At 43.7% G+C, this 20,369-nt stretch overlaps 2 protein-coding genes across 9 annotated transcripts in view; one reads left to right on the top strand and one right to left on the bottom strand.

Moving 5' to 3' along the window:
• Nucleotides 1–1,872: 1,872 nt before the first annotated feature.
• DTX3L (deltex E3 ubiquitin ligase 3L) lies at nucleotides 1,873–9,972 on the bottom strand. Its single transcript, NM_001192396.2, has 5 exons — nucleotides 9,783–9,972; nucleotides 8,557–8,762; nucleotides 3,814–5,349; nucleotides 3,193–3,410; nucleotides 1,873–2,332 (listed from the first exon to the last, which is right to left on the bottom strand). Exons 1-5 carry the CDS (start codon nucleotides 9,970–9,972, stop codon nucleotides 2,263–2,265), a joined length of 2,220 nt encoding a protein of 739 aa, NP_001179325.1. The 3' UTR covers nucleotides 1,873–2,262.
• The window catches only part of PARP9 (poly(ADP-ribose) polymerase family member 9), a 29,860-nt gene continuing 19,320 nt past the window's right edge, over nucleotides 9,830–20,369 (top strand). The window contains exons 1-5 of one of the 8 annotated variants that reach the window (XM_024978737.2): nucleotides 10,067–10,140; nucleotides 11,796–11,852; nucleotides 15,732–15,811; nucleotides 16,770–16,911; nucleotides 18,746–19,596. In XM_024978737.2, the coding sequence (XP_024834505.1) occupies nucleotides 15,797–15,811; nucleotides 16,770–16,911; nucleotides 18,746–19,596 (1,008 nt within the window). In that variant the 5' untranslated portion in view covers nucleotides 10,067–10,140; nucleotides 11,796–11,852; nucleotides 15,732–15,796. Of the gene's footprint in view, nucleotides 11,853–15,731; nucleotides 15,812–16,769; nucleotides 16,912–18,745; nucleotides 19,597–20,369 lie in introns of all 8 variants that reach the window. The other 7 variants (XM_024978852.2, XM_059877759.1, XM_059877816.1 and 4 more) reach the window with 7 other exon arrangements.

Raw genomic sequence — 20,369 nt, 5'->3', positions numbered from 1 at the left:
GGTCACAAAGAGTTGAACATGACTGAAGCGACTGAGCACACATACACAAAACCAAGCAAAGGCATCTGCCCAAGTGGTATGCTGCACACTGAATGTATTGCAGGAAACACCCAGAATCTCAACCTTAGGAAAAAGAAAAAGGAAATGGAAAAGAACACAGACAATATGTTCCTAAAATGGAAATAACTTTATTTATAGCAAATATTGATAATAATACCTTCCACAGAGCAAAAGCAGTAATCCAAAGGCTCGACAACCACTCACACTATGAAACTTGCACACACGTTGCAATCAAGGATCCAGATCTTAGCAGGAACCAAACTTTTCTTTTTTGAAGCAAATTTAACTAACATACCCACAGACACAAAACAACTAATTATAACTCTATGACTTAAATGAATCACCAAAAACTAAACATCTAATCTGATTTGAAACATCTAATCTGATATATATATACCATTTACCTTAAATTTCCTCAACTCTCTGAACAAAATTTAAAATTTTGGGGTTTAAAATTTTTCAAATAGGATTTCCTCAGAGGAAATCTACTTTGAGTACTGTGCAGGAATCCATTTCTGAGAGAAGCTCAGAATAATGGGAACTCCTCAGGCTTCTCCATGGAGGAGAAGACCCCTATAGGAGGCAGTACAACTCTGGGCACAAAAGCCTTGGAATCACCCTAACTCCTTCAAATTACAGCACCGCTACTTATCATGGGATCTTTGTCAAGGTACTTACCCTTTCTGCACATCAGCTTTCTCAGTTATAAAATGGGGATACTAATAGTATCAACAGCCCAGATACAAAGTTCTTATAAAGGGGACAAAATAAATATACAATATCAACTATTACTGTCTGACCAAAAAATTATATGCATGTATTTTTAAGAAAACAGCATCTCATTCATCATTTTTGGAAAAACACTGGAACATGGATAATGAGATAGTTTGCTATTAAAACTTGTGAGCTGGAAAACCATTTAGAAGTAAATTTTGGCATGTTGACATTTCTTACAGTAGGTGCAACTCGAGCCTTTTCTCTGTTCAGTCATTATGAGAGAGAAATAATTTAAGGGAGAAAGCATGACATGGTGGGACTTAGCAAAAGGAAGGAGAAAGTGCTGTGGGGGCTACAGTTACTGAGAAAATGATAGTCTACGGGCATTTTTGTGATTTATCTGTTAAAACTCAAAGTAGCATAATATAAAAGTACAATAATATCCAGAGAGAAAAAATGCTCAGAGATGTGTAGCATTACTATGGCAGGGGAAGTGCACACCATTTGGCAGATTAGAAGGATCAGCAGGGAGCAAGGACAAAGTTTGGCCAGTCAGAGTTCAGAGGCCATGAGTTCTGGAGTAACAAACTCATTTTCCCCTATAAGTGGTGAGGACTCCAGAAATGGCTTCCAAAGCCAATGGCTTCCAAGAGCTCTGCCAAAGATTTAGGGAATATATATTTCTCTGCTGGGTTATTACCAACTTGAGTCAGGCAGCAAAAATTTATTAAGCATCAACTATACACTAGGTTCTGTGTCCCAAACACTGGTGGCTCAGATGGTAAATCTGCCTGCAGTGCAGGAGATCCAGGCTTGAACCCTGGGTCAGGAAGATCCCTTGGAGAAGGAAATGGCAGCCCACTCCAGTATTCTTGCCTGGAAAATCCCATGAGCAGAGGAGCCTGGAGGGCTATAGTCCATGGGGTTGCAAAGATGTGGACATGACTGAGCAACTTAAAGAGAGAGATTCCATTTATTACCAAAGGTTGCTCAATTTCTGTCCTGGCCATGGGATAGGCAGAGGAATGTGGTTCTCTAATTTTTCACAACCAAAACCTTCCTCCCCTCCCCTGCCTCCATTCAGATTAGGATTTTACTCTTAGGATAGAGTTTAAAGGGCAAACAAACCAAACTAAAGGACTATCACAGAGATAGCAATAAAAGGAGGATCAACTGGCATCGAGTACTTCAGCTGAACAACACAGAAGGTGATTGCAATTCACAGCACTTCACCCCTGTATCCCCAACAGTGATGACATGTGAATGAGGTGCAATACCTCTGCAGCAAAATTACAAAGATCTCTGGGGCTTTTTTCATCCATAAAATATAACACTCCAGAAATGACAACCTTGCATATACAAACCACTTCTTGAGATGAAAAAATGTTTAAGGTGTTTTTACTCAAGGATTTAGATTAGAATTTACTCTACTTCAACTGTGCCTTTTGGAAGCTTGGCTCAAGACATCCTTTTAATACAGTCTTTTTACTCAATTCCTTTATCTTTCAGCTCTTGTTTGACACGTTTCAGATAGTCAGGATCAGGATAACCATACCTGCAGAAGAAAACATGCCCTTAGCTTCACCACAGATGTTTTTTAAAAAATCTGTACAGTAGGTCCTTGGCATTAACATTCAGAGTTGCGGATATTTACAAACCATCCTGAAGGCCAATGACTGATAATCATTTGTAAGTGTGCTGAGGTGAATCATTTAGCTGGTGAATAGGTCTAGCTACCTGCCCAGGATCTGCCTTCTAACAAGACTTTAATTTCAGCTCATGGTTAAGCAATGATTCTCATAAAGTTATAATATACTATATTTCTATGGAGGGTAATCATTTTGCTATAGGAAGATTTTCAAATTTGGGGAATTAAGTCAGGATATATTCCCTTTTGAATACCAAGGGTCTGAGTTATTCTATCTGAATTTCATAAAGAGCAATTGGATTGCCCATGATACAACTTCCATTACCATTAACTAAGACTTTTCTAGAGTTCTATTAGTCAAGTGAATTTAGGATCTCTACTGGACTCATAGGAGAGGAGGGTAGAAGAAAGGGTGATCTTAAAAGAAGGCACAGTGACATTCCTAGGCTCTACCCTTCAAATAGATGTGGAATATTAAAATTATACCAAATTAAATCACCTTGGATACCATTTACTTGCATTCTGAAGATCCACTCCCCTTTGATGCAAAATTTATGAACTGTATGATACTTTGTGGTTGGAAGGTAGAAGGTCATGGGAACCAGTCTTTCTGTCTTTGAGATTATCATCCCTGATTAGCATCTGTCAAAATACTGCATCCAGTCTCACTGATATAAACTGTCTCCTTACAGTCACATCTTCAAATTGCCATGTTTTATGACCTCTAAATTCTATTTAGCAGCCATTCTGTTTCAAAAGGTTCTCACCTTTGTGATCCTCCAGTCCTGGATGTTTTGTGGTGGATATCATTCCATGTAATGACACCTGAGACTCCTAATGTTCGAGACTCCCCCACTGTGAAAATCAGTTTTTGGTCAAAGGCCCTACGAAGCAGACGCAAAACCTCGTTTCCTTCCTTGTTATCAGGCAAGTATGCAGTTCGCCGAATTCCAGAAAATCTCTCCCCTGGGTTTGGGTGTTCTTTCTGTATGAAGGCAAGAAAATGTCACATGAAAACATCCATGTCTAAATTTCACTACATGTGTAGATGTGTTCATATGCAGATAGAGCAAACAAAAAACAAGAGCACTGAAGGTCTGCTCATATTCCCCAGATAATTCATATTTCTCCTCTTTCCCCAAATTCATTCTGGGAATACAATCCTCCTTCCAATGCACAATCACCACCCATCCCTTCTCTGCCTTAATAGACAAGAAAGATACCTGTTATAAGTAAACCAAGTACTTTTTACTACTTAAAAAGTGAACTTTATAAATAAGCATTTAACTGTCTGGGAAATCTTCTGCCAATTGGTAATAGAACAGTCCCTGTTGCTCTGATAATCTCAGTTTACTGGAAAGAAATTCATGGAACTCAGAAACACTTACTGTCTGTATGCCTCCTTCAATATCATAAGTAATTTCAATGGTGCCACAGGATTCATAACCTGGAAGTGAACTTCTTACAACAAAGGTACTCATTCTTCCGTCTGGCTGATTCCCTTTCTGGACACCATAGGAAGTCTGGCACACAGGACAGACTGGCTTATATGAGAAGGCTGCCTGGATACAAGGGCTGCAGAATTTATGCTTGCACTTTGAAAGCACTTGTTTGTTGCTAATGGTGTTCAAACAGATGGCACACATGTCCTGTTCCTCATTCATTTCTGACACCTCAGAACTGGCGGGGTGCTGCAATGTTGGCGGAGCTGTTTTTGAATTATGACTATCAGTGTCCATGAGTGTTTCATTCCATTTCTCTGTAGCTGATGGAGACACCCCACATCTGTTTAAGACATACTGTTTTGCCTTTGTAAGATGATTTGGCAACCCAATCAAAGTCATTGACTCTCGATTTAGCACAAAGTGTATATCTGGATGCCTTTTCCTAAAATCATCAGAGAACTTTGTCCCAAATAAGTGTTTTCTCTCCTTGCCCAAAAGTTTCAGCGAAAGAACTTCTCTCGTAATCTGACAAGAGACATATTGATAGGTGTCGATGAAACTTGAATAAGCATGTATGGATAGATCCAAATCCTTGGTTTTGGGTTCAAATTGAATGCAGGTTTTCTGATTTATCCCCAAAATGTTACTTTGAGTGTTGTACTTTTTTTCTATCTTTGATATCTCCTGGGATAATTCTGCTTCTAAAAGCTTATAGTGAGCGGTATCAACCTCAATTCCCTTCATCATGTGCTTAGGAGTCAATATTTTCACAGGTGGCTTGACAAGACTTTCAAAATTCTTTGAGTCAAGAAAATCTTTGGCAGCTGAAATGTCATCTGCGGTCCCAAGGAGAGTTAATTCTCTTCCTTTCTCCTTTATGAGGAGCTTTGCAAAGTGGTGATTTAACTCCTCCTTGATTTTGGTTGCCTGCTTACTGTCTGCTACGGCAACACATTCCTGCTTCAGAGTCTCTACACACTTCTGAAATTCTCCAACAAAATTCTTGTGAGCTGCTTCGAGGTCACCTGATCGACTGGAGGTGAAGTCTAAATAGACCATATTCGGAGAACTTGCCTGACTTTTTATTTTTGTACCAAATTTTTTCTCTATGGAGGCTATTTTATCAGGGCAGGAGTGTGTAAAGTATTCAAAGAAAGCCAAGGGAACTTCAAAACGGCAGCTTTTTTCTTCTGACCTGCTTTCTGGTTCGAAGGGAGAAACACAGCTGTTCCTGTCCTGCTGACTGAGTGGCTCCCTCTCTGATGTCAAAGGGGAAGATTCATGTTTCTGCTCCCTTTCCAGGAGCAGTTCACTTAAGAAGCCATGTACTTTTTCAATATCTCTGAAGTTACTACAGATTTTCTCAGTTCCATCGTGGTCCTTCACTCGTTTGACGTTGGGGCAGTGAACAGTGATGAGGTCCCTTTGCTCTTTAGAGAACAGTTGACAGTTCAGTTCTGCCGTGACAGTAAGAAAGATCTGAAATTTTAAAAGAGAACAAATAATATATATTAAACATCCAGGTCTATGTTCTCCTCTCAGTAGAATGTCTAGAGATGAGAGAAATAACCACGACGACTTCTTTCAATTCCTTTCTGCAGAGCAGGCAATGTACTGCAGCCCAGAGGCACTCTTGCCCTGATAAAATAGCCAGCCCTGTTTGCACACTGGAATCGCCCAGGGAGGAAAAACAGCTGAGGCCCAGGCCCATCTTCAGAGATTGTGATGTAAATGTAGAATCTGGGCATTAACATTTCTAAAAATCCCAAGGACAGTAAGTCTGGATTCTAGAGCTGCCACTGTTGATTTGACCTTGACGAGTCGGGTGGAAGGTAGGTGAAGTGAGTGAAAAAGTGAAGTCGGTGGAAGGTAGGTGAAGTGAGTGAAAAAGTGAAGTCGCTCAGTCGTGTCCGACTCTCTGGGACCCTGTGGACTGTAGCCCAGCAGGCTCCTCCGTTCATGGGATTCTCCAGGCAAGAATACTGGAGTGGGTTGCCATTTCCTTCTCCAGGGGATCTTCCTGACCCAGGGATCGAACCCGGGTCTCCTGCATTGGAGGTAGACACTTTAACCTCTGAGCCACCAGGGAAGGAGGTTAGGTAGGCACTTCATTTTCTTGGTAAATTGTTATGTTTCTGACTAAAGGGTGTGAGCCTAGGAGGGGGCCATACATGTGAGGATGAAGTTTTTTCCTGTTATTGTTTTTTCTCTCCTATGCTCCTCCTTTAAAAAAACAAAAAACAAAAAACAAAACTAGCCCCCTAACTGCATGCAATGTTGCTAGTCCCTCTAAACCGTGGCCTTTAGAAACTCAAATATGAGAGAAACCCCAGATTAGGCAAAAAAAAAAAAAAAAAAGGACAGTGGCAAATTGAACATAATATAAAAGCAAGATATTGTTTAATGTTTTGTTCTCCCTCAAAGTCTTTGCATAAGCTGTTCCCTCCTCATGTAACACTTTTCCTCTAGATCTTCCTTCAAAATGTTTTCTGAATCCAGCTACTTCTCACACCTCCATCAGGACCACCCAGAGTCCAAGCCAATGTCATCTGGCACCTGGCTCACTACAGCCCCTCCTAACTGGACTCTGACCTTCCACTTCCGCATTTTCCTAGACTCAGCCCTCCACACAGCAGTCAGAGGGATCCACGAGAAATATGAATCAGCTCACTCTACCCCCCTGCTCGAAACTACCTAAGGATTCTCCTAATATCTAAGTTGAAATCCGAAGTCCTGACCTTCATCCCTCAAAGACCAGACTTCTGCTACCTCTTCAAGGTCCTCTCTCGCTCTCTTGTTCTCTGCCCTCCAGCCACACTGGCCTCCCTCCTTGAAGCTTCTGGGCTCGGGATATAAGCTCCTGTCTGGGTGTGTTGGGGGTGGGGGTGGCTGTGTCAGCTTTACACTTGTTATTTCCCCTCTGCCTAAAATCTTTTTCCCTTAGAAATCCACTTAGCTAGCTCCCTTACTTTGTTCATGTCTCTACTCAAAAGTCACCTCATTTGAGAGGTTTTTTCCCAATATCCTATTTAAAATAGTAGTCCTTTACTATCATTTATCCGATGGGGAAACAGTGGAAACAGTGTCAGACTTTATTTTTCTGGGCTCCAAAATCACTACAGATGGTGACTGCAGCCATGAAATTAAAAGACACTTACTCCTTGGAAGGAAAGTTATGACCAACCTAGATAGCATATTCAAAAGCAGAGACATTACTTTGCCAACAAAGTTCGTCTAGTCAAGGCTATGGTTTTTCCTGTGGTCATGTATGGATGTGAGAGTTGGACTGTGAAGAAGGCTGAGCGTCGAAGAATTGATGCTTTTGAACTGTGGTGTTGAAGAAGACTCTTGAGAGTCCCTTGGACTGCAAGGAGATCCAACCAGTCCATTCTGAAGGAGATCAGCCCTGGGATTTCTTTGGAAGGAATGATGCTAAAGCTGAAACTCCAGTACTTTGGCCACTTCATGCGAAGAGTTGACTCATTGGAAAAGACTCTGATGCTGGGAGGGATTGGGGGCAGGAGAAGGGGACGACAGAGGATGAGATGGCTGGATGGCATCACTGACTCGATGGACGTGAGTCTGAGCGAACTCCGGGAGATGGTGATGGACAGGGAGGCCTGGCGTGCTGCGATTCATGGGGTTGCAAAGAGTCAGACACGACTGAGTGACTGATCTGATCTGATCCTGCTTTATGGGCTTCCCTGGAGGCTCAGTGGTAAAGAATCTGCCTGCTAATGCAGGAGACGCAGGTTCAATCCCTGGGTCTGGAAGATCCCCTGGAGGAGGGCATGGCAACCCACTCCATGGGATTTTCCCAGCAAAATCCCATGGACAGAGGAGCCTGGTGGGGTACAGACCATGGGGTTGCAAAGAGTCGGACACAACTGAGTGACTAAACAACAACAAATTCTGCTTTGTTCTTCCTAGCAGACATTTATCACTGGTAGATATTTTATTCCCTATCTATATGATTACTATTATTATCTGGTTCCCTAGAACGTAAGGTCCCTGAGGGCAGGGTCTGCTTGTTCCTGGCTGTACCTTTGGCTCCTGTGACAGTGCCTGGCACATAGCAGGCAGTTGATTCTGATTTGTCAAATGTCTCTGCGTGGCTGGTCCCTTCTCATCATTCAATTCTCAAGCCAAAGGTCATCTCCTCAGTGACTTCTGATCAGAAATACCACAAACTCCTTCTCTTTCCTTGCCCCAGCCCTGTCACTCTCTAAGGCAAAATCCCTTATTTTCTTCTTAGCACATATCACTCTCTGAAATGACTTTAGTTATTTTGTTTACTTGCTTATTGTCTATGTACTTCTCCATCCCCAGCAGGGACCTGTCTGTTGTGTTCACCTCTGTGTACCTCTCAGCTTCCCTGGTGGCTCAGATGGTACAGAATCTACCTGCAATGTGGGAGACCTGGGTTTGATCCCTGGGTTGGGAAGATCCCCTGGAGGAGGGCATGGCCACCCACTACAGTATTTTAGCCTGGAGAATCCCTACAAACAGAGGAGCCTGGCAGGGTACAATCCATAGGGTCACAAACAGTCGGATACGACTGAGCAACTAAGCACAGCTGTCTCCCAATGTCTACAGCAGTGCCAGGCTCATAATAAATCCTCAGCAAATGGTCCTTGGACTGGAGAGGAAGTTGCAGGAACATTCATAGCTCCCTTCAATACCTACCTTCGGGAGACAGGAGTCCACAGCATTATGAATGTCCTTTACATTTGGAGGCTTCTCACCGTGCCTTGCCCCTTTTTGTGGCTGTGTTGAAGAAGACATTATGGTCTTCTTCTCTTCTGCATTTTCATTGGGTTCCAGGAAAATAGTCACAGGTTGGTTGTTAACCACAATTTGGTGCTTTCCTTTTTTCAACACGCCATCCTTACCTTCGGTGGAGACATTAAATATACACATACACATAGAAATGAGAGCAATTTCAAATAACCCTCTTACTCATGCATCTGTACCTTGCCCCAGCACCCTCACAGTAAGGGCTGCTCCCTGTATCCTGGAATGGTGGGTTAACTAGAGCATGAGGAGCCTATTCAAAACTCCAAAAAAAAGAAAGTCACTCAGTCGTGTCCAACTTTTTGCCATCCCATGGACCATACAGTTCATGGAATTCTCCAGGCCAGAGTACTAGAGTGGGTAGCCTTTCCCTTCTCCAGGGGAATCTTCCTGACCCAGGAATCAAACTGGGATCTCCTGCATTGCAGGTGGATTCTTAATTGCAGCTGAGTCAGCAGGAAAGTCCCAAAACTCCAAAGAAGGCAGCTTAAGTTATACTGTAGAAAGGAAAGCTTAATGCTAATGGAATATCATCCACTCATTAGAAGTCACATTCCTGAAACTGTCACCAGTTTCCCATTTCAATGTCATGGAATAATGCTCATCATAAATCAAGTGAGAAGAGCAGGAATCAAAGAGTAGATTCAGGTTTATAACTACATATATGTTTGCTGACACTCAGAGGAAAAGGCCAGGAGGAAATACACCAAAATATTCATATTGTTTTTCTCTGGGTGTTTTCTTCTTTATTATTTTCTCCCCTTTTCTTAGTATCTATAACTCTTGCAATTCTAAAAAACAAATCAATGGAATAATGATGAAAAACATCAAAGTGAAATACCTAAGTGACACAGGGGTCTGGGGGCGGCACGGGTGTTCTGTCAACACCGGGACCCCGACAAGTAAAAGCCAGGTCAGAGACTGGGCACTTCAGCGCTGTGTCCTCTGCGTTGGGGTTGCGTCTGTCAGCAGGAGCCCCCACTTACTGGCTCCCACCGAACGGTACCAGACTTTCTCCCACCCTCTGTCCTAGATAAGCTTGAACTGGGTCTGCATGGAACGCCCGGGGGGCCCCTCCAGGGACGGCGGTTGCCACCCAGCCCCGGCCCTCAGCTCACCCGCCCTTTTGTTGAACTGCACCCGGAAGGTGTTCGAGTTGGGGTCGCTGGGGTCCAGGGCCAGGACGGTGCACTCCCCGCCGCCCGATTCCCGGCTCTGGAAGTACTTTTCCAGCTTCCATTGGAGGCGCGTGCAGGGATGGGACGCCCGCACGAGCAGCGGGGACGGCGGGCAGAGGCTCGAAGCCATGGCTGTCGCTCGGGGATGGCGCCGCGAGAGGCGGCGACGCAGCTGGGCTGGGCCGGGGCCGCCCTGGGGCGCAAAGTTTCAGTTTCGCTTTCCCGAAGATCCTTCTCGGTTCCTGGCAGAGCCGCACCCCCTCCTCTCTTCGCCGCCCTCCTGGCCGCGGACTGCCCGGTGAGTAGGTCCCATTCTCTGTTCCCCGGGGGGTGGGCGCAGAGACTTCCCGGGGGTCCTCTCCTGCGGCCTCGCGCCAGGGGCGGGGAGAGGCGCGCGAGGGACTGGCGCCCAGTGCTGGGCTTCCCCTGGGAGGATGGAGACGGGGCAGATGCTCAAGTCAGAGAAAGTTTCTCCTGAGTTTGTGATTCCTTTTAACTCTTATTGTTACTGTTATTTGCAGGGAAAATGTAATTTACATGCTAAGTTCAGATTAAACTTACCTACATTCCAAAAAATTTGAATTTGTTCACCTGAATTATGCCATATCACCTGTTACCTCTCTCTCACGCAGTACTTTAGACTGGCTCTTCCGGCTTTTCCGCCCTCCTTTCTCCATTTAGCCAACAATGCTGAACTTCATGGGGGCTTCCCTGGTGGCTCAGGGTTAAAGAATCCGCCTACCAATACAGGAGACCCAGTGACAAGGGTTCCATCCCTGAGTGGGTAAGATCCCCTGGAATAGCAAATAGCAACCCACTCCAGTATTCTTGCATGGAAAATTCCGTGAACAGAGGATCCTGGTGGACTACAGTCCATGGAGTCGCAAAGAGTCAGACAGGACTGAACTGCAGGGCTGCCCTGTGTACTATGGAATAAAGGCGAGAGCCGAGGTACCACACCTCATCTGCTGGTAACTGGAGTCAGACTTGTGACTCAAGAAGCAAAATCTCTCAAAGCCCTCAAGAGGAAGTCTGAAGTAAAGCAGAATCTTAAAAGAGAGAAGGAGAGGGAGGGATGGGGCTCATCAAAGGCATAGGGACCACCGTATGTGAAGCACAGACGTAGCACGGAGGCTTTGGAAAGGATGTGATGAGTAAGGGAGATGACAGAGGAAGGGTCTAGTGGAATATAATGTGTCTAATAGACATATTGGGCTTCCCTGGTGGCTCAGATGGTAAAGAATCTGCCTGCAATGCAGGAGACCTGAGTTTGATCTCTGGGTTGGGAAGATTCCCCTGGAGAAGGAAATGGCTACCAACTCTAGTACTCCAGTATTCTTGCCTGGAGAGCTCCAAGGACAGAGGAGCAAATATAGTGTGAGCTACATATTAATTTAAGATTTTTCAATAGCTAGAATTTTTAAAGTACACACAGGTGAAAATAATTTTAATTTTATGTTCTTTTGGTCACAATATCCTAAATTAATCATTTCAGCATATAATCAATGTTAAAAACTTACTAAGGAGATATTTTACACTCTTTTTTGTCATCGTAGGTCATTGCAATCCAGTGTTATCTCACATTTGCATCATCTTTCAGTTGTGCTTAGCCACATTGCCACATTTCAAGTGCTCCAAGAGCTGCACGTGGCTAATGGCCCACACTGGACAGCACAGTTCTAAATGTCGAAAAGTCTTGAAGATCAATAGGGAGATATGGAAGACAGATAAGTAGGGCAAACAGGAGAGTGATTCATCAGATGTGCATTTTAGAAAGGTGGTGTTGGCAATGATGTGGAGGACACATTTCCATGCAAGGGTGAATGGAGGTGGAGAGGTCAGAGATAAAGTTTTTGCACATGTCTGGTAAGACTGTAAATGGGTGAGTCTTTATACAGAGCAATTTGGCTGTACTATCAGAATTATGACTGCATATTCATTCTTATTTTGCAGGTCCACTTCTAGGAATTTGTCCTGTTGATTGATTAGCACCTCTGTGAAGTGACCTATGTACTAAGTTGTTCTTTTCAGCCTTTTTTATAATAGCAAAAGATTAGGAACCACTTAAGTGTCCATAAGGGCTTCCCTGATGGTTCAGATGGTAAAGAATCTGCCTGCAATGCAGGAGACCTGGGTTCGATCCCTGGATTGGGAAGATCCCCTGGAGGAGGTCATGGCAACCCACTCTAGTATTCTTGCCTGGAGAATCCCCATGGACAGAAGAGCCTGGTGGGCTACAGTTCATGAGGTTGCACAGAGTTGGACACAACTGAGCAACTAAGCACAGCACATAGCAAGTGTCCATAAAAGGGGTTGCTGCTGCTGCTGCTAAGTCACTTCAGTTGTGTCCGACTCTGCAACTCCATAGATGGCAGCCCACCAGGCTCCCCCGTCCCTGGGATTCTCCAGGCAAGAACACTGGAGTGGGTTGCCATTTCCTTCTCCAAAGCATGAAAGTGAAAAGTGAAAGTGAAGTTGCTTAGTCGTGTCCAACCCTCAGCGACCCCATGGACTACAGCCTACCAGGCTCCTCTGTCCATGGGATTTTACTAGTAGTTGAATAGCTTACAATGCATCTATACGATGGAATATAGGCTAACATGGAAAGATCTCTAGGATACCTTAAATAGAAAAGGTAAGATGCAAAATAGTGCATATTAGATGCTACCTTTTGAGGATGGGCCCAGGCTCTGAGGAGCACTCTGCCCAAAGCTGGTGTCCCAGAGCTTCCTCCCCAAGAGGGCAAAGGCCCAGAGGTGAAGGAGAGTTTGGAGAGCATCAAGTAGTGCCATTTCATAGCACTGAAGTTCTGTGGGAGCGTTAGGTATGTAAAAGGGAGGCAGGGAAACTGAAATTTCAAAGAGATCCTTGGACGCCAGGCTGAAGAGCTTGAGCTTTACCATAGGCAATGGAGTCTGTTGAAGGTTTTGAGCAGACAGTGCTTCTCAATAAATGTATACTTTATGAGAGTTTTTTTTTTTTTTTAATGCTACCTTTTGTGTAAAAATGCTCCTGGAAGGATATTGGCGAAGCTAATAGCATTGATTGCCTCTGGGAAGGGGATTTAGTGAGGGGAGTAGGAGGGAGCCGTTTATATGTTCTAAATTTGAACCAGTAAATGTACCTGGTAACTATTCAAACAATAAAGCATAAAATAACGTACATTTAAGTCTTTAAAGAGAATGTATTGCCATAGCTCAGTCAAGGAGCCCTGAAAGCTGTGAAGTGAAGTGTTATCCGTGGGCAAGGAGGGTAGGGCCACATCCTACCGTGATTTAGGTGGACATGGCCCTGTGATGAACTGAATATGAAACAGAAGAGAAGATTCTAGATTTCTGACTTGAGTAGATAAATGGTGTATTGTTTACCAAGCTGTGGAATCCAGGATATAAAGCATGGATTTTGGAGGGATTGGGTGAGGGTAGGTAGCAATGTTGGAGAAGGCAATGGCACCCCACTCCAGTATTCTTGCCTGGAGAATCCCATGGACGGAGGAGCCTGGTGGGCTGCAGTCCATGGGGTTGCTAGGAGTTGGACACGACTGAGTGACTTCACTTTCACTTTTCACTTTCATGCATTGGAGAAGGAAATGGCAACCCACTCCAGTGTTCTTGCCTGGAGAATCCCAGGAACGGGGGAGCCTGGTGGGCTCCCATCTCTGGGGTCACACAGAGTCGGACACGACTGAAGCAACTTAGAAGCAGGTAGCAATGTGGGGAGTGGAGATGAGATTATGGATCCAGATTTTTAGAGGCTATGTTGAGGGAACTATGGGACGTTCAGGTAGACTTGAAAAATTCAGCTCAGGAGAGCCATAGCCTAGAGTTACAGGTATGGGAATCATATTTGCAGCTGGTGAGCTGAAGTCATGAGAGTAGATGAGATCACATTTGGAGAGTATTTAGAAAGAGTTGAGATGTGCCTCTCATAAAATCCTGGGACAGCTGATGAAGGTTGAATCCAGTTGAAAGGTCTGTAAAGGCAAAGTGAGAGGTGACAAGAACCAGGGGAAGATGGCATTGGAGAAGCCTAAAAGCAGAGGTTCAGGAATCAGGTCATGAAATGAATGAAACTATAGAGAAGGGCCAAATAAAGAGTAGGAAAGAGGAGAGGAGAGTCCACTGGGGTTAGCCACCTGGAAAACACTGATGAGCAGTTTCAGAGAAGGCTTGGTGTGAACTGGGAGCCAGACTGCTGTGGGCTGAGCAGGCGGATGGACAGAGAGTCAACTCCTTCAGCCGCCCATGAAGAGAAAGGAACATAGTAGGACCAGCAATGAAAAGTTGGGAAGTCTTTTGTTGCTGTTGTTGCTGTTAAAATAGAAGAGATTGAGTGTTTGGGGCCATATGCTCCTTTCCTTGTTTCTAATTACTTTGGGGTTAAAAGAGTGCCGCCCCATACTGACCAGTCTGTCCCAATGCCTTAAAAACTCCCTGATGCCTCAGCGGCAAAGAACCCGCCTGCAATGCAGAAGATGTCGATTCCATCCCTGGGTCAGGAAGATTCCCTGCAGAAGGAGATGGCAACCCACTCCAGTATTCTTGCCTGGGAAATCCCATGGACTGAGGAGCCTAGTGGTCTACAGTCCACAGGGTCGCAAAAGAGTCGGACACGACTAAGAACTAAGCACAGCATAGCACATCAAAAGCAAAAACCCACCGGAAGCCCACAGCAGAAGCTCTCACTTTTCCTTCTTTTATGAAAACAGCAGTGCCCTCTGGAGGCAAAAATGTGTCCTCTCCTTGCATTTTAGGATAGTACTTGGACTTGCTTTTCCTGACATTTAATAATAGTGCTCTGATACTGCAGGTAGCTGTACAAAATTTTCCTTCTGCAAAAGCATTAGAAATGATTTCAGAGGGCCTCAGGCGACTATGTGGCAACAGGTGTGAGCAGCTGTGTCTTTAAGCACTTTTATTCTTATTCTCCCCAGTCTTTAATTATGTTAGAAAAATCATTAAAATGTGTTTTCCCAGGGTTTCTGATTTTTATCCACATAATCCCCTTTATAATTAGATCAGGGATATTTATCACAAATTCAATGATGTATATCCCCACAGGCACAAATACAGTTTCCTCTTTCTTCAGGCACTGTCCAGGGGTCTTTACTTATTCATAGGCTGGTTTTCTTTTTTCTTTCTCTTTTGACTTTCCCATGTTTTATTAAAAATCTTTTAGGGTTTAAATTTTTTATTTTGCTGTTGTCTTTTTTTCCTGAATGCAATAGTCAAATTGCACAAATTGCAATGTATTCTCAAGTCATTTTTAATTAATTAATTTTAACTGAAGGGTAATTACTTTACAACATTGTGGCAGTTTTTGCCATACCTTGACATGAGTCAGCCATGGGTGCACATGTGTCCCTCCATCCTGGACCCCACTCCCACCTCATCCCCCTGGGTTGTCCTAGAGCACGGGCTTTGAGTGCCCTGCTTCATGCATTGAACCCGCACTGGTCATTGTTTTACATACGATAATATACATGTTTCAATGGTATTCTCTAAATCATCCCACCCTCGCACAGGCTTGTTTTTCCTCATTGCTCTCTGAATGCTATGCTCACGTGTCGTCATCTTTCCTCTTCTAAAAATGTAAAAGCCTGCTTCATCCTTCAAGACCTGGCCCTAGCCTCACCTTCCCCATACAGATTTCCCTGCTGTAGCCCATACAGCTCTTTGCCTTCTCTGAACTGCCATTATAGTTTCAATTGGAAGCTCTCAGTAAAAGATAAAAGGTAAACAACAGAAGCAAAAACAGTGTTTGCATGTTCACCAATGGAATGAAAAATAACTCAAGATCAGAAATCATGTTTGGTCTTCCGGTTGTGTATCCTCACCAAATTCCCTAAGATGCTCATCAGTGCTTATGCATCCTTCTATTCATTCCTAGAAGGGGGCTGCCATATTTGGGAAACGCAAAACAGCAAACACTGAAAAACCTCAGAGACCTGGAGGATGGACTTTTCCAAGGTAAAAAGCATAAATATGTAAGTTATAGACTTTGGTCAGCACATCATAGTTCTTTCTAAGATAGCAAAAATTCTGGGATTTCCAGTTTATACTTGGCAATCTTGTTTGGTTTTAATATCCCAATAAAAGTTTTCTCCTTGCCTCATGTGAGAGATGGGGAACCAAGGATGTGCTAATATAATCAACAGAGTCAACATGAGGATGGGTGATTTTTTCAGAATGTTGCCTCAGTATCATTTTTATTTTCTCTGCTCAGCAATTCTACTTTTGTAGCATGAGGGGTGGTGAAGAAATGGCAATGCACCCCAGTATTCTTGCCTGGAGAATCCCAGGGACAGAGGAGCCTGGTGGGCTGCTGTCTATGGGGTTGCACAGAGTCAGACATGACTGAAGCGACTTAACAGCAGCAGGAGCAGCAGCATGAGGGGAGGAGGTGGAGGGAGGAGAAATAAAAATAAAGGACCAGGAAAAAGGCACCTCATTGGTTTATCCTGAAAAGTCCACATTCAGGCTTATGTCATTATATAAGCCATTGAAAGTGGGTCCTTTCAGGTTGATGGGGAGGTGAAGCTGATAGGCTTTTGTCCCCATTTCTTCTGCTCTGTCTAGAGGAACCCCACAAGGCTTTGGAGATTGGAGTCCTCTCTGAGAGTTTGGGGTCTTTTTGGTCTGTGACCTTTGAGCCTTTTCAGGTGGTAATCTCCAACCCTTCATCTCATCCAGAATTAAAAGTACATTGGCCTCTAGGGAAGAGGGGTAGAGTCAGTGTTGGCTGGAACACTTACTATTTCAAGTATTCCAGACGCATTGATCAAACAAACGTGTTCCCCTTCCCCTCTCCAACCCAGTGCTCTTAGGAAGATTTCTGTTGCTTTGTGTTGATGAAACTGTATTTGTCATCAGTAATCTGTCAATTATTCCGTCTCGATAATTTTGAAACCACTCTTGCTTTTCACAGGGTGTTGGGGCAGCAGCTGACAGTGAGAAACCAGGTAGGATCACCTCACTCTCACTCTTGCCTCAGAAAATCTTTGCTCACATCTTTCCTCAGTGGAGAAAGGGGAATACAGAAGGAGACTATCTCCCCCACCAGCGCTCAGGTGCGTGACTGCAGGGCCTTGTGGGGACCCGGCACATGTGTTCTCTAGGGCTCCCGTTGGTCCTGTCCTTTGCACACAAGATGGGAGACTCTTCTGACAACAGCCCTAGAACTAAAGCTGGCACGAGAGGTGACCCACTGATTGTCTTCTTGCTCAGCAAGGCTTGTAAGAGCCAGCCTAGCCTCACCCTAGGATGAGGCTGACCCCTTCGAGATTTTCAACCATGGCACAAGCCCATAGGCTCTGACAACTCATGTGCTGCTGCTTTGGGGTAATTGAGGCCATTAGAGGTCTTTCTAGATGGCTCAGATTAGAAATGGGAATTGAAGTAAAAAAAATAATCAGTTACTGTTGTTCAGTTGCTAAGTTGTATCTGATTCTTTGGGACCTCATGGACTACAGTAAGCTAGGCTCCTCTGTATTCCACTATCTCCAGGAGTTTCCTCAAATTCATGCCCACTGTATGGGTATGCTATCTAACCATCTCATCCTATGCTGCCTGCTTCCCCTTTTGCCTTCAATCTTTCCCAGTGAAATTACTACATTGTATCTATTTTAGGACACAGATTTTTTTTCAGGTCTCTGAAATAAGGCTGCTCCCTATCCACTGATAGGTTTAGTTGGCATCGTTTTTCCTTTCTTGGTGGCATATAGTAATACTTTAGACCCCATGAACTGTAGTTTCACAGGTCAGGTTCTCCAGGAAGCAGAAAATGAGATGGAGTTAGGGATGCTGAAGGCTTATTGTGAAAGGGAAAGAGAAGAAACCAGATTGGACAGTTGGAGCCATCAGACTGTAATGAAAATCTGGCAAAACTCTGCCAGCCTAAAGATTGCTCATGGGCAAAGTTGTACATCAGTGCCCTTATCCAGCTATTGATGGAGCCCCCTGAGAATAACGTGACCTGGGCTGGAAAGCTGAGGGGCTAACACCTGGAGGCTGTTGGCTAATCATCCTCCCCGCTTCACTAAAGGAGGATATGATCAGTTAGCGCATCATCTTGCTGCCACCTGCGGAAAATACTTTCTAGCCAATCAGTTTTATTTCCACCAAAATCATGCTACAAAACTAGAATATGATGAAGAATTATTTACTGTCCTGTTGTCAGTGCTCCTCCCGTCTCCTGGACCATGCCCCCAGGAGCATCCTTGACCAATGACTGATAGAAGCTGGGTAACCAGCTCTGTCACCCCGGTGATGCAATTCTAAGACGCATGGTCTACACTGCCCCTCTGTGGAGTTAAGCTTCATTTTCTTTGTAACATCCCCTTTATTCATTTCTTTCCTTTCCCTGTCTCACTTTCCCACTTGATTCTCCCCATCCCATGCCCCTGGTGTTTTCTGGGATAACCTCCCAAATAAATTTATACTCAACCCCTACCTCAGAATCAGCTTCTAGCAGAACCCAAGCCAAGATGTTGACAAAGGCAAACAAGTTATAAATAAAGCCTCCACATATTTTTGACTCATAATTAAGTCTAATACTTGTGCCTTAAGAATGGGTCTTCCCAAATGCGCTATTTTTATGTAGGTTTTTAAAATCTATGAACCTTGATAAACAGTTTCATACCACCGTTATTGCATCATGGTAGCTACCACCAAGTGGGTATTTATTGTATGGCAGGCTCACAGCTAAGCACTTTATGGTGATACCATGGAAAACTCTTAGATATCCTTGATCTAAGGAATAAGGGAGAAGCAGGAAGAGGCCTAGAAGTCATCTCTCTTTTTTGCATAGAGGAAGCTCAAACTCCTGGTGTGAAGTAGAATTAGATCCTTTTCAAAGGACCCCTTGCTCATGTCTTTATTTTTTTATCTTCTCTCCTTTTCCAGAGATTGATACTCTCAGAGGAAACTACAGTCAGCAAATTCCCATTAGTCATGACAACTTCAAAATTTTGAAAAATAATGAGAGTCTGCTGTGTGAAGTCCTCCAGAATAAATTTGGCTGTAACTTTACCTTGGTGTCTCCGGCCCCGAAAGGTAACAACGAGTCTCTACGAGTCTTCAGAAAAATGCTGACTCCCAGGGTAGAGTTATCTATCTGGAAGGATGACCTCACCAGACATGCTGTTGATGCTGTGGTGAATGCAGCCAATGAAGAACTCCTGCATGGAGGGGGCTTGGCCCAGGCCCTTGTGAAAGCTGGCGGCTTTGAAATCCAAGAGGAGAGCAGACAAGTGATTTCCAAATACGGCAGAATTTCAACTGGTGAGATAGCTATCACAGGAGCAGGGAAGCTTCCCTGCCAAACAATTATCCATGCTGTTGGCCCTCGGTGGTCATTGATGGATAGCCAGGAATGTATTGATAAACTGAAAACAGCCATTGTAAATATTTTGCGTTTTGTCAGCAGTAAAAATTCTATGAACATTGAGACAGTAGCAATTCCAGCCCTGAGCTCTGGGATTTTCCAGTTCCCTCTGAGTCTGTGTACAGAGATCATTGTGCAAACTATCAAAATGTATTTCCAAAACACGCCAATTGCCAATAATTTTAAAGAAATTCACCTGGTAAGCAATGAGGACCCTACTGTTGCTGCCTTTAAAACCGCTTCAGAAATCATCCTAGGGAGGAATGAGCTTGAATCCCTGGTAAGTCAAGGAGCCACCCAGCCTTTCAATACTATGGTTGTGAACAGCATGACTCTTCACATTGTCCAAGGCCTCATTGAAAGGCAGGAGGTAAGTCTTTATTGTATTCTCTTGCACTGCCAAAGGGGTTCCCTGAACTGTGTATTACCTAGCAAGTATGTTTTGAGCATATACTATTTCAAACATGGTTTAGAAAGTATCTTGTTTAGGTTAAGAGTATGGGTTTCAGAGCCAGACCATCTGGATTTCAATATTAGCTTTGCCATTTACTAACTGGATGACCTGAATTGAGTTACTTTACCTTTTGGTCCTCAGTTTCTTCATCTGAAAAATGAGGATAATAATAGCGCTTTTATCTCAGAGTTGGAATCAGAACACATAAACTGCTTAGAATAGAACTTGGCATGTGATAAGTATTTATAATTATTGTTACCATTATTCTCAAGCACCATGAGAAAATAGAACAATCTTTGATTCTAAAGAAGTAAAAATCTACTGTGTTCTTTTCATATAAAAAGATTCTCTAGTTGAAACGTCTCACTGGGGAGACAAACCATCTAAATATTTCTAAAGCAAGCTATCAGTAATAATAAACAAAAAATCTCAATACAAAGTGAATTCATAATATTTCAGAGTATGTACATTTTTGTCACAAGAGTGGAGTATAGTAGATCAAGAAGGATTATTTCAGAAGATACGAGTTTGAATTTGATCTCAAGTTATGATGGTTATGAATTGGCAGGAGAAGAGGCCTGGGTAGTTAGAATGACTTAGCAGAGAGATACAGAGAAATTGACAGATCAAAAGTTATAGGCTGGACCAGTCAGGAGTACTAGGTGGAGCTGCAAATTGTATGTGAGTAT

Source organism: Bos taurus, chromosome 1 (assembly GCF_002263795.3).
Source record: "Bos taurus isolate L1 Dominette 01449 registration number 42190680 breed Hereford chromosome 1, ARS-UCD2.0, whole genome shotgun sequence".
NCBI classification, from domain to species: Eukaryota; Metazoa; Chordata; class Mammalia; order Artiodactyla; family Bovidae; genus Bos; species Bos taurus.
This window is presented reverse-complemented; position numbering and strand designations above follow the sequence as displayed.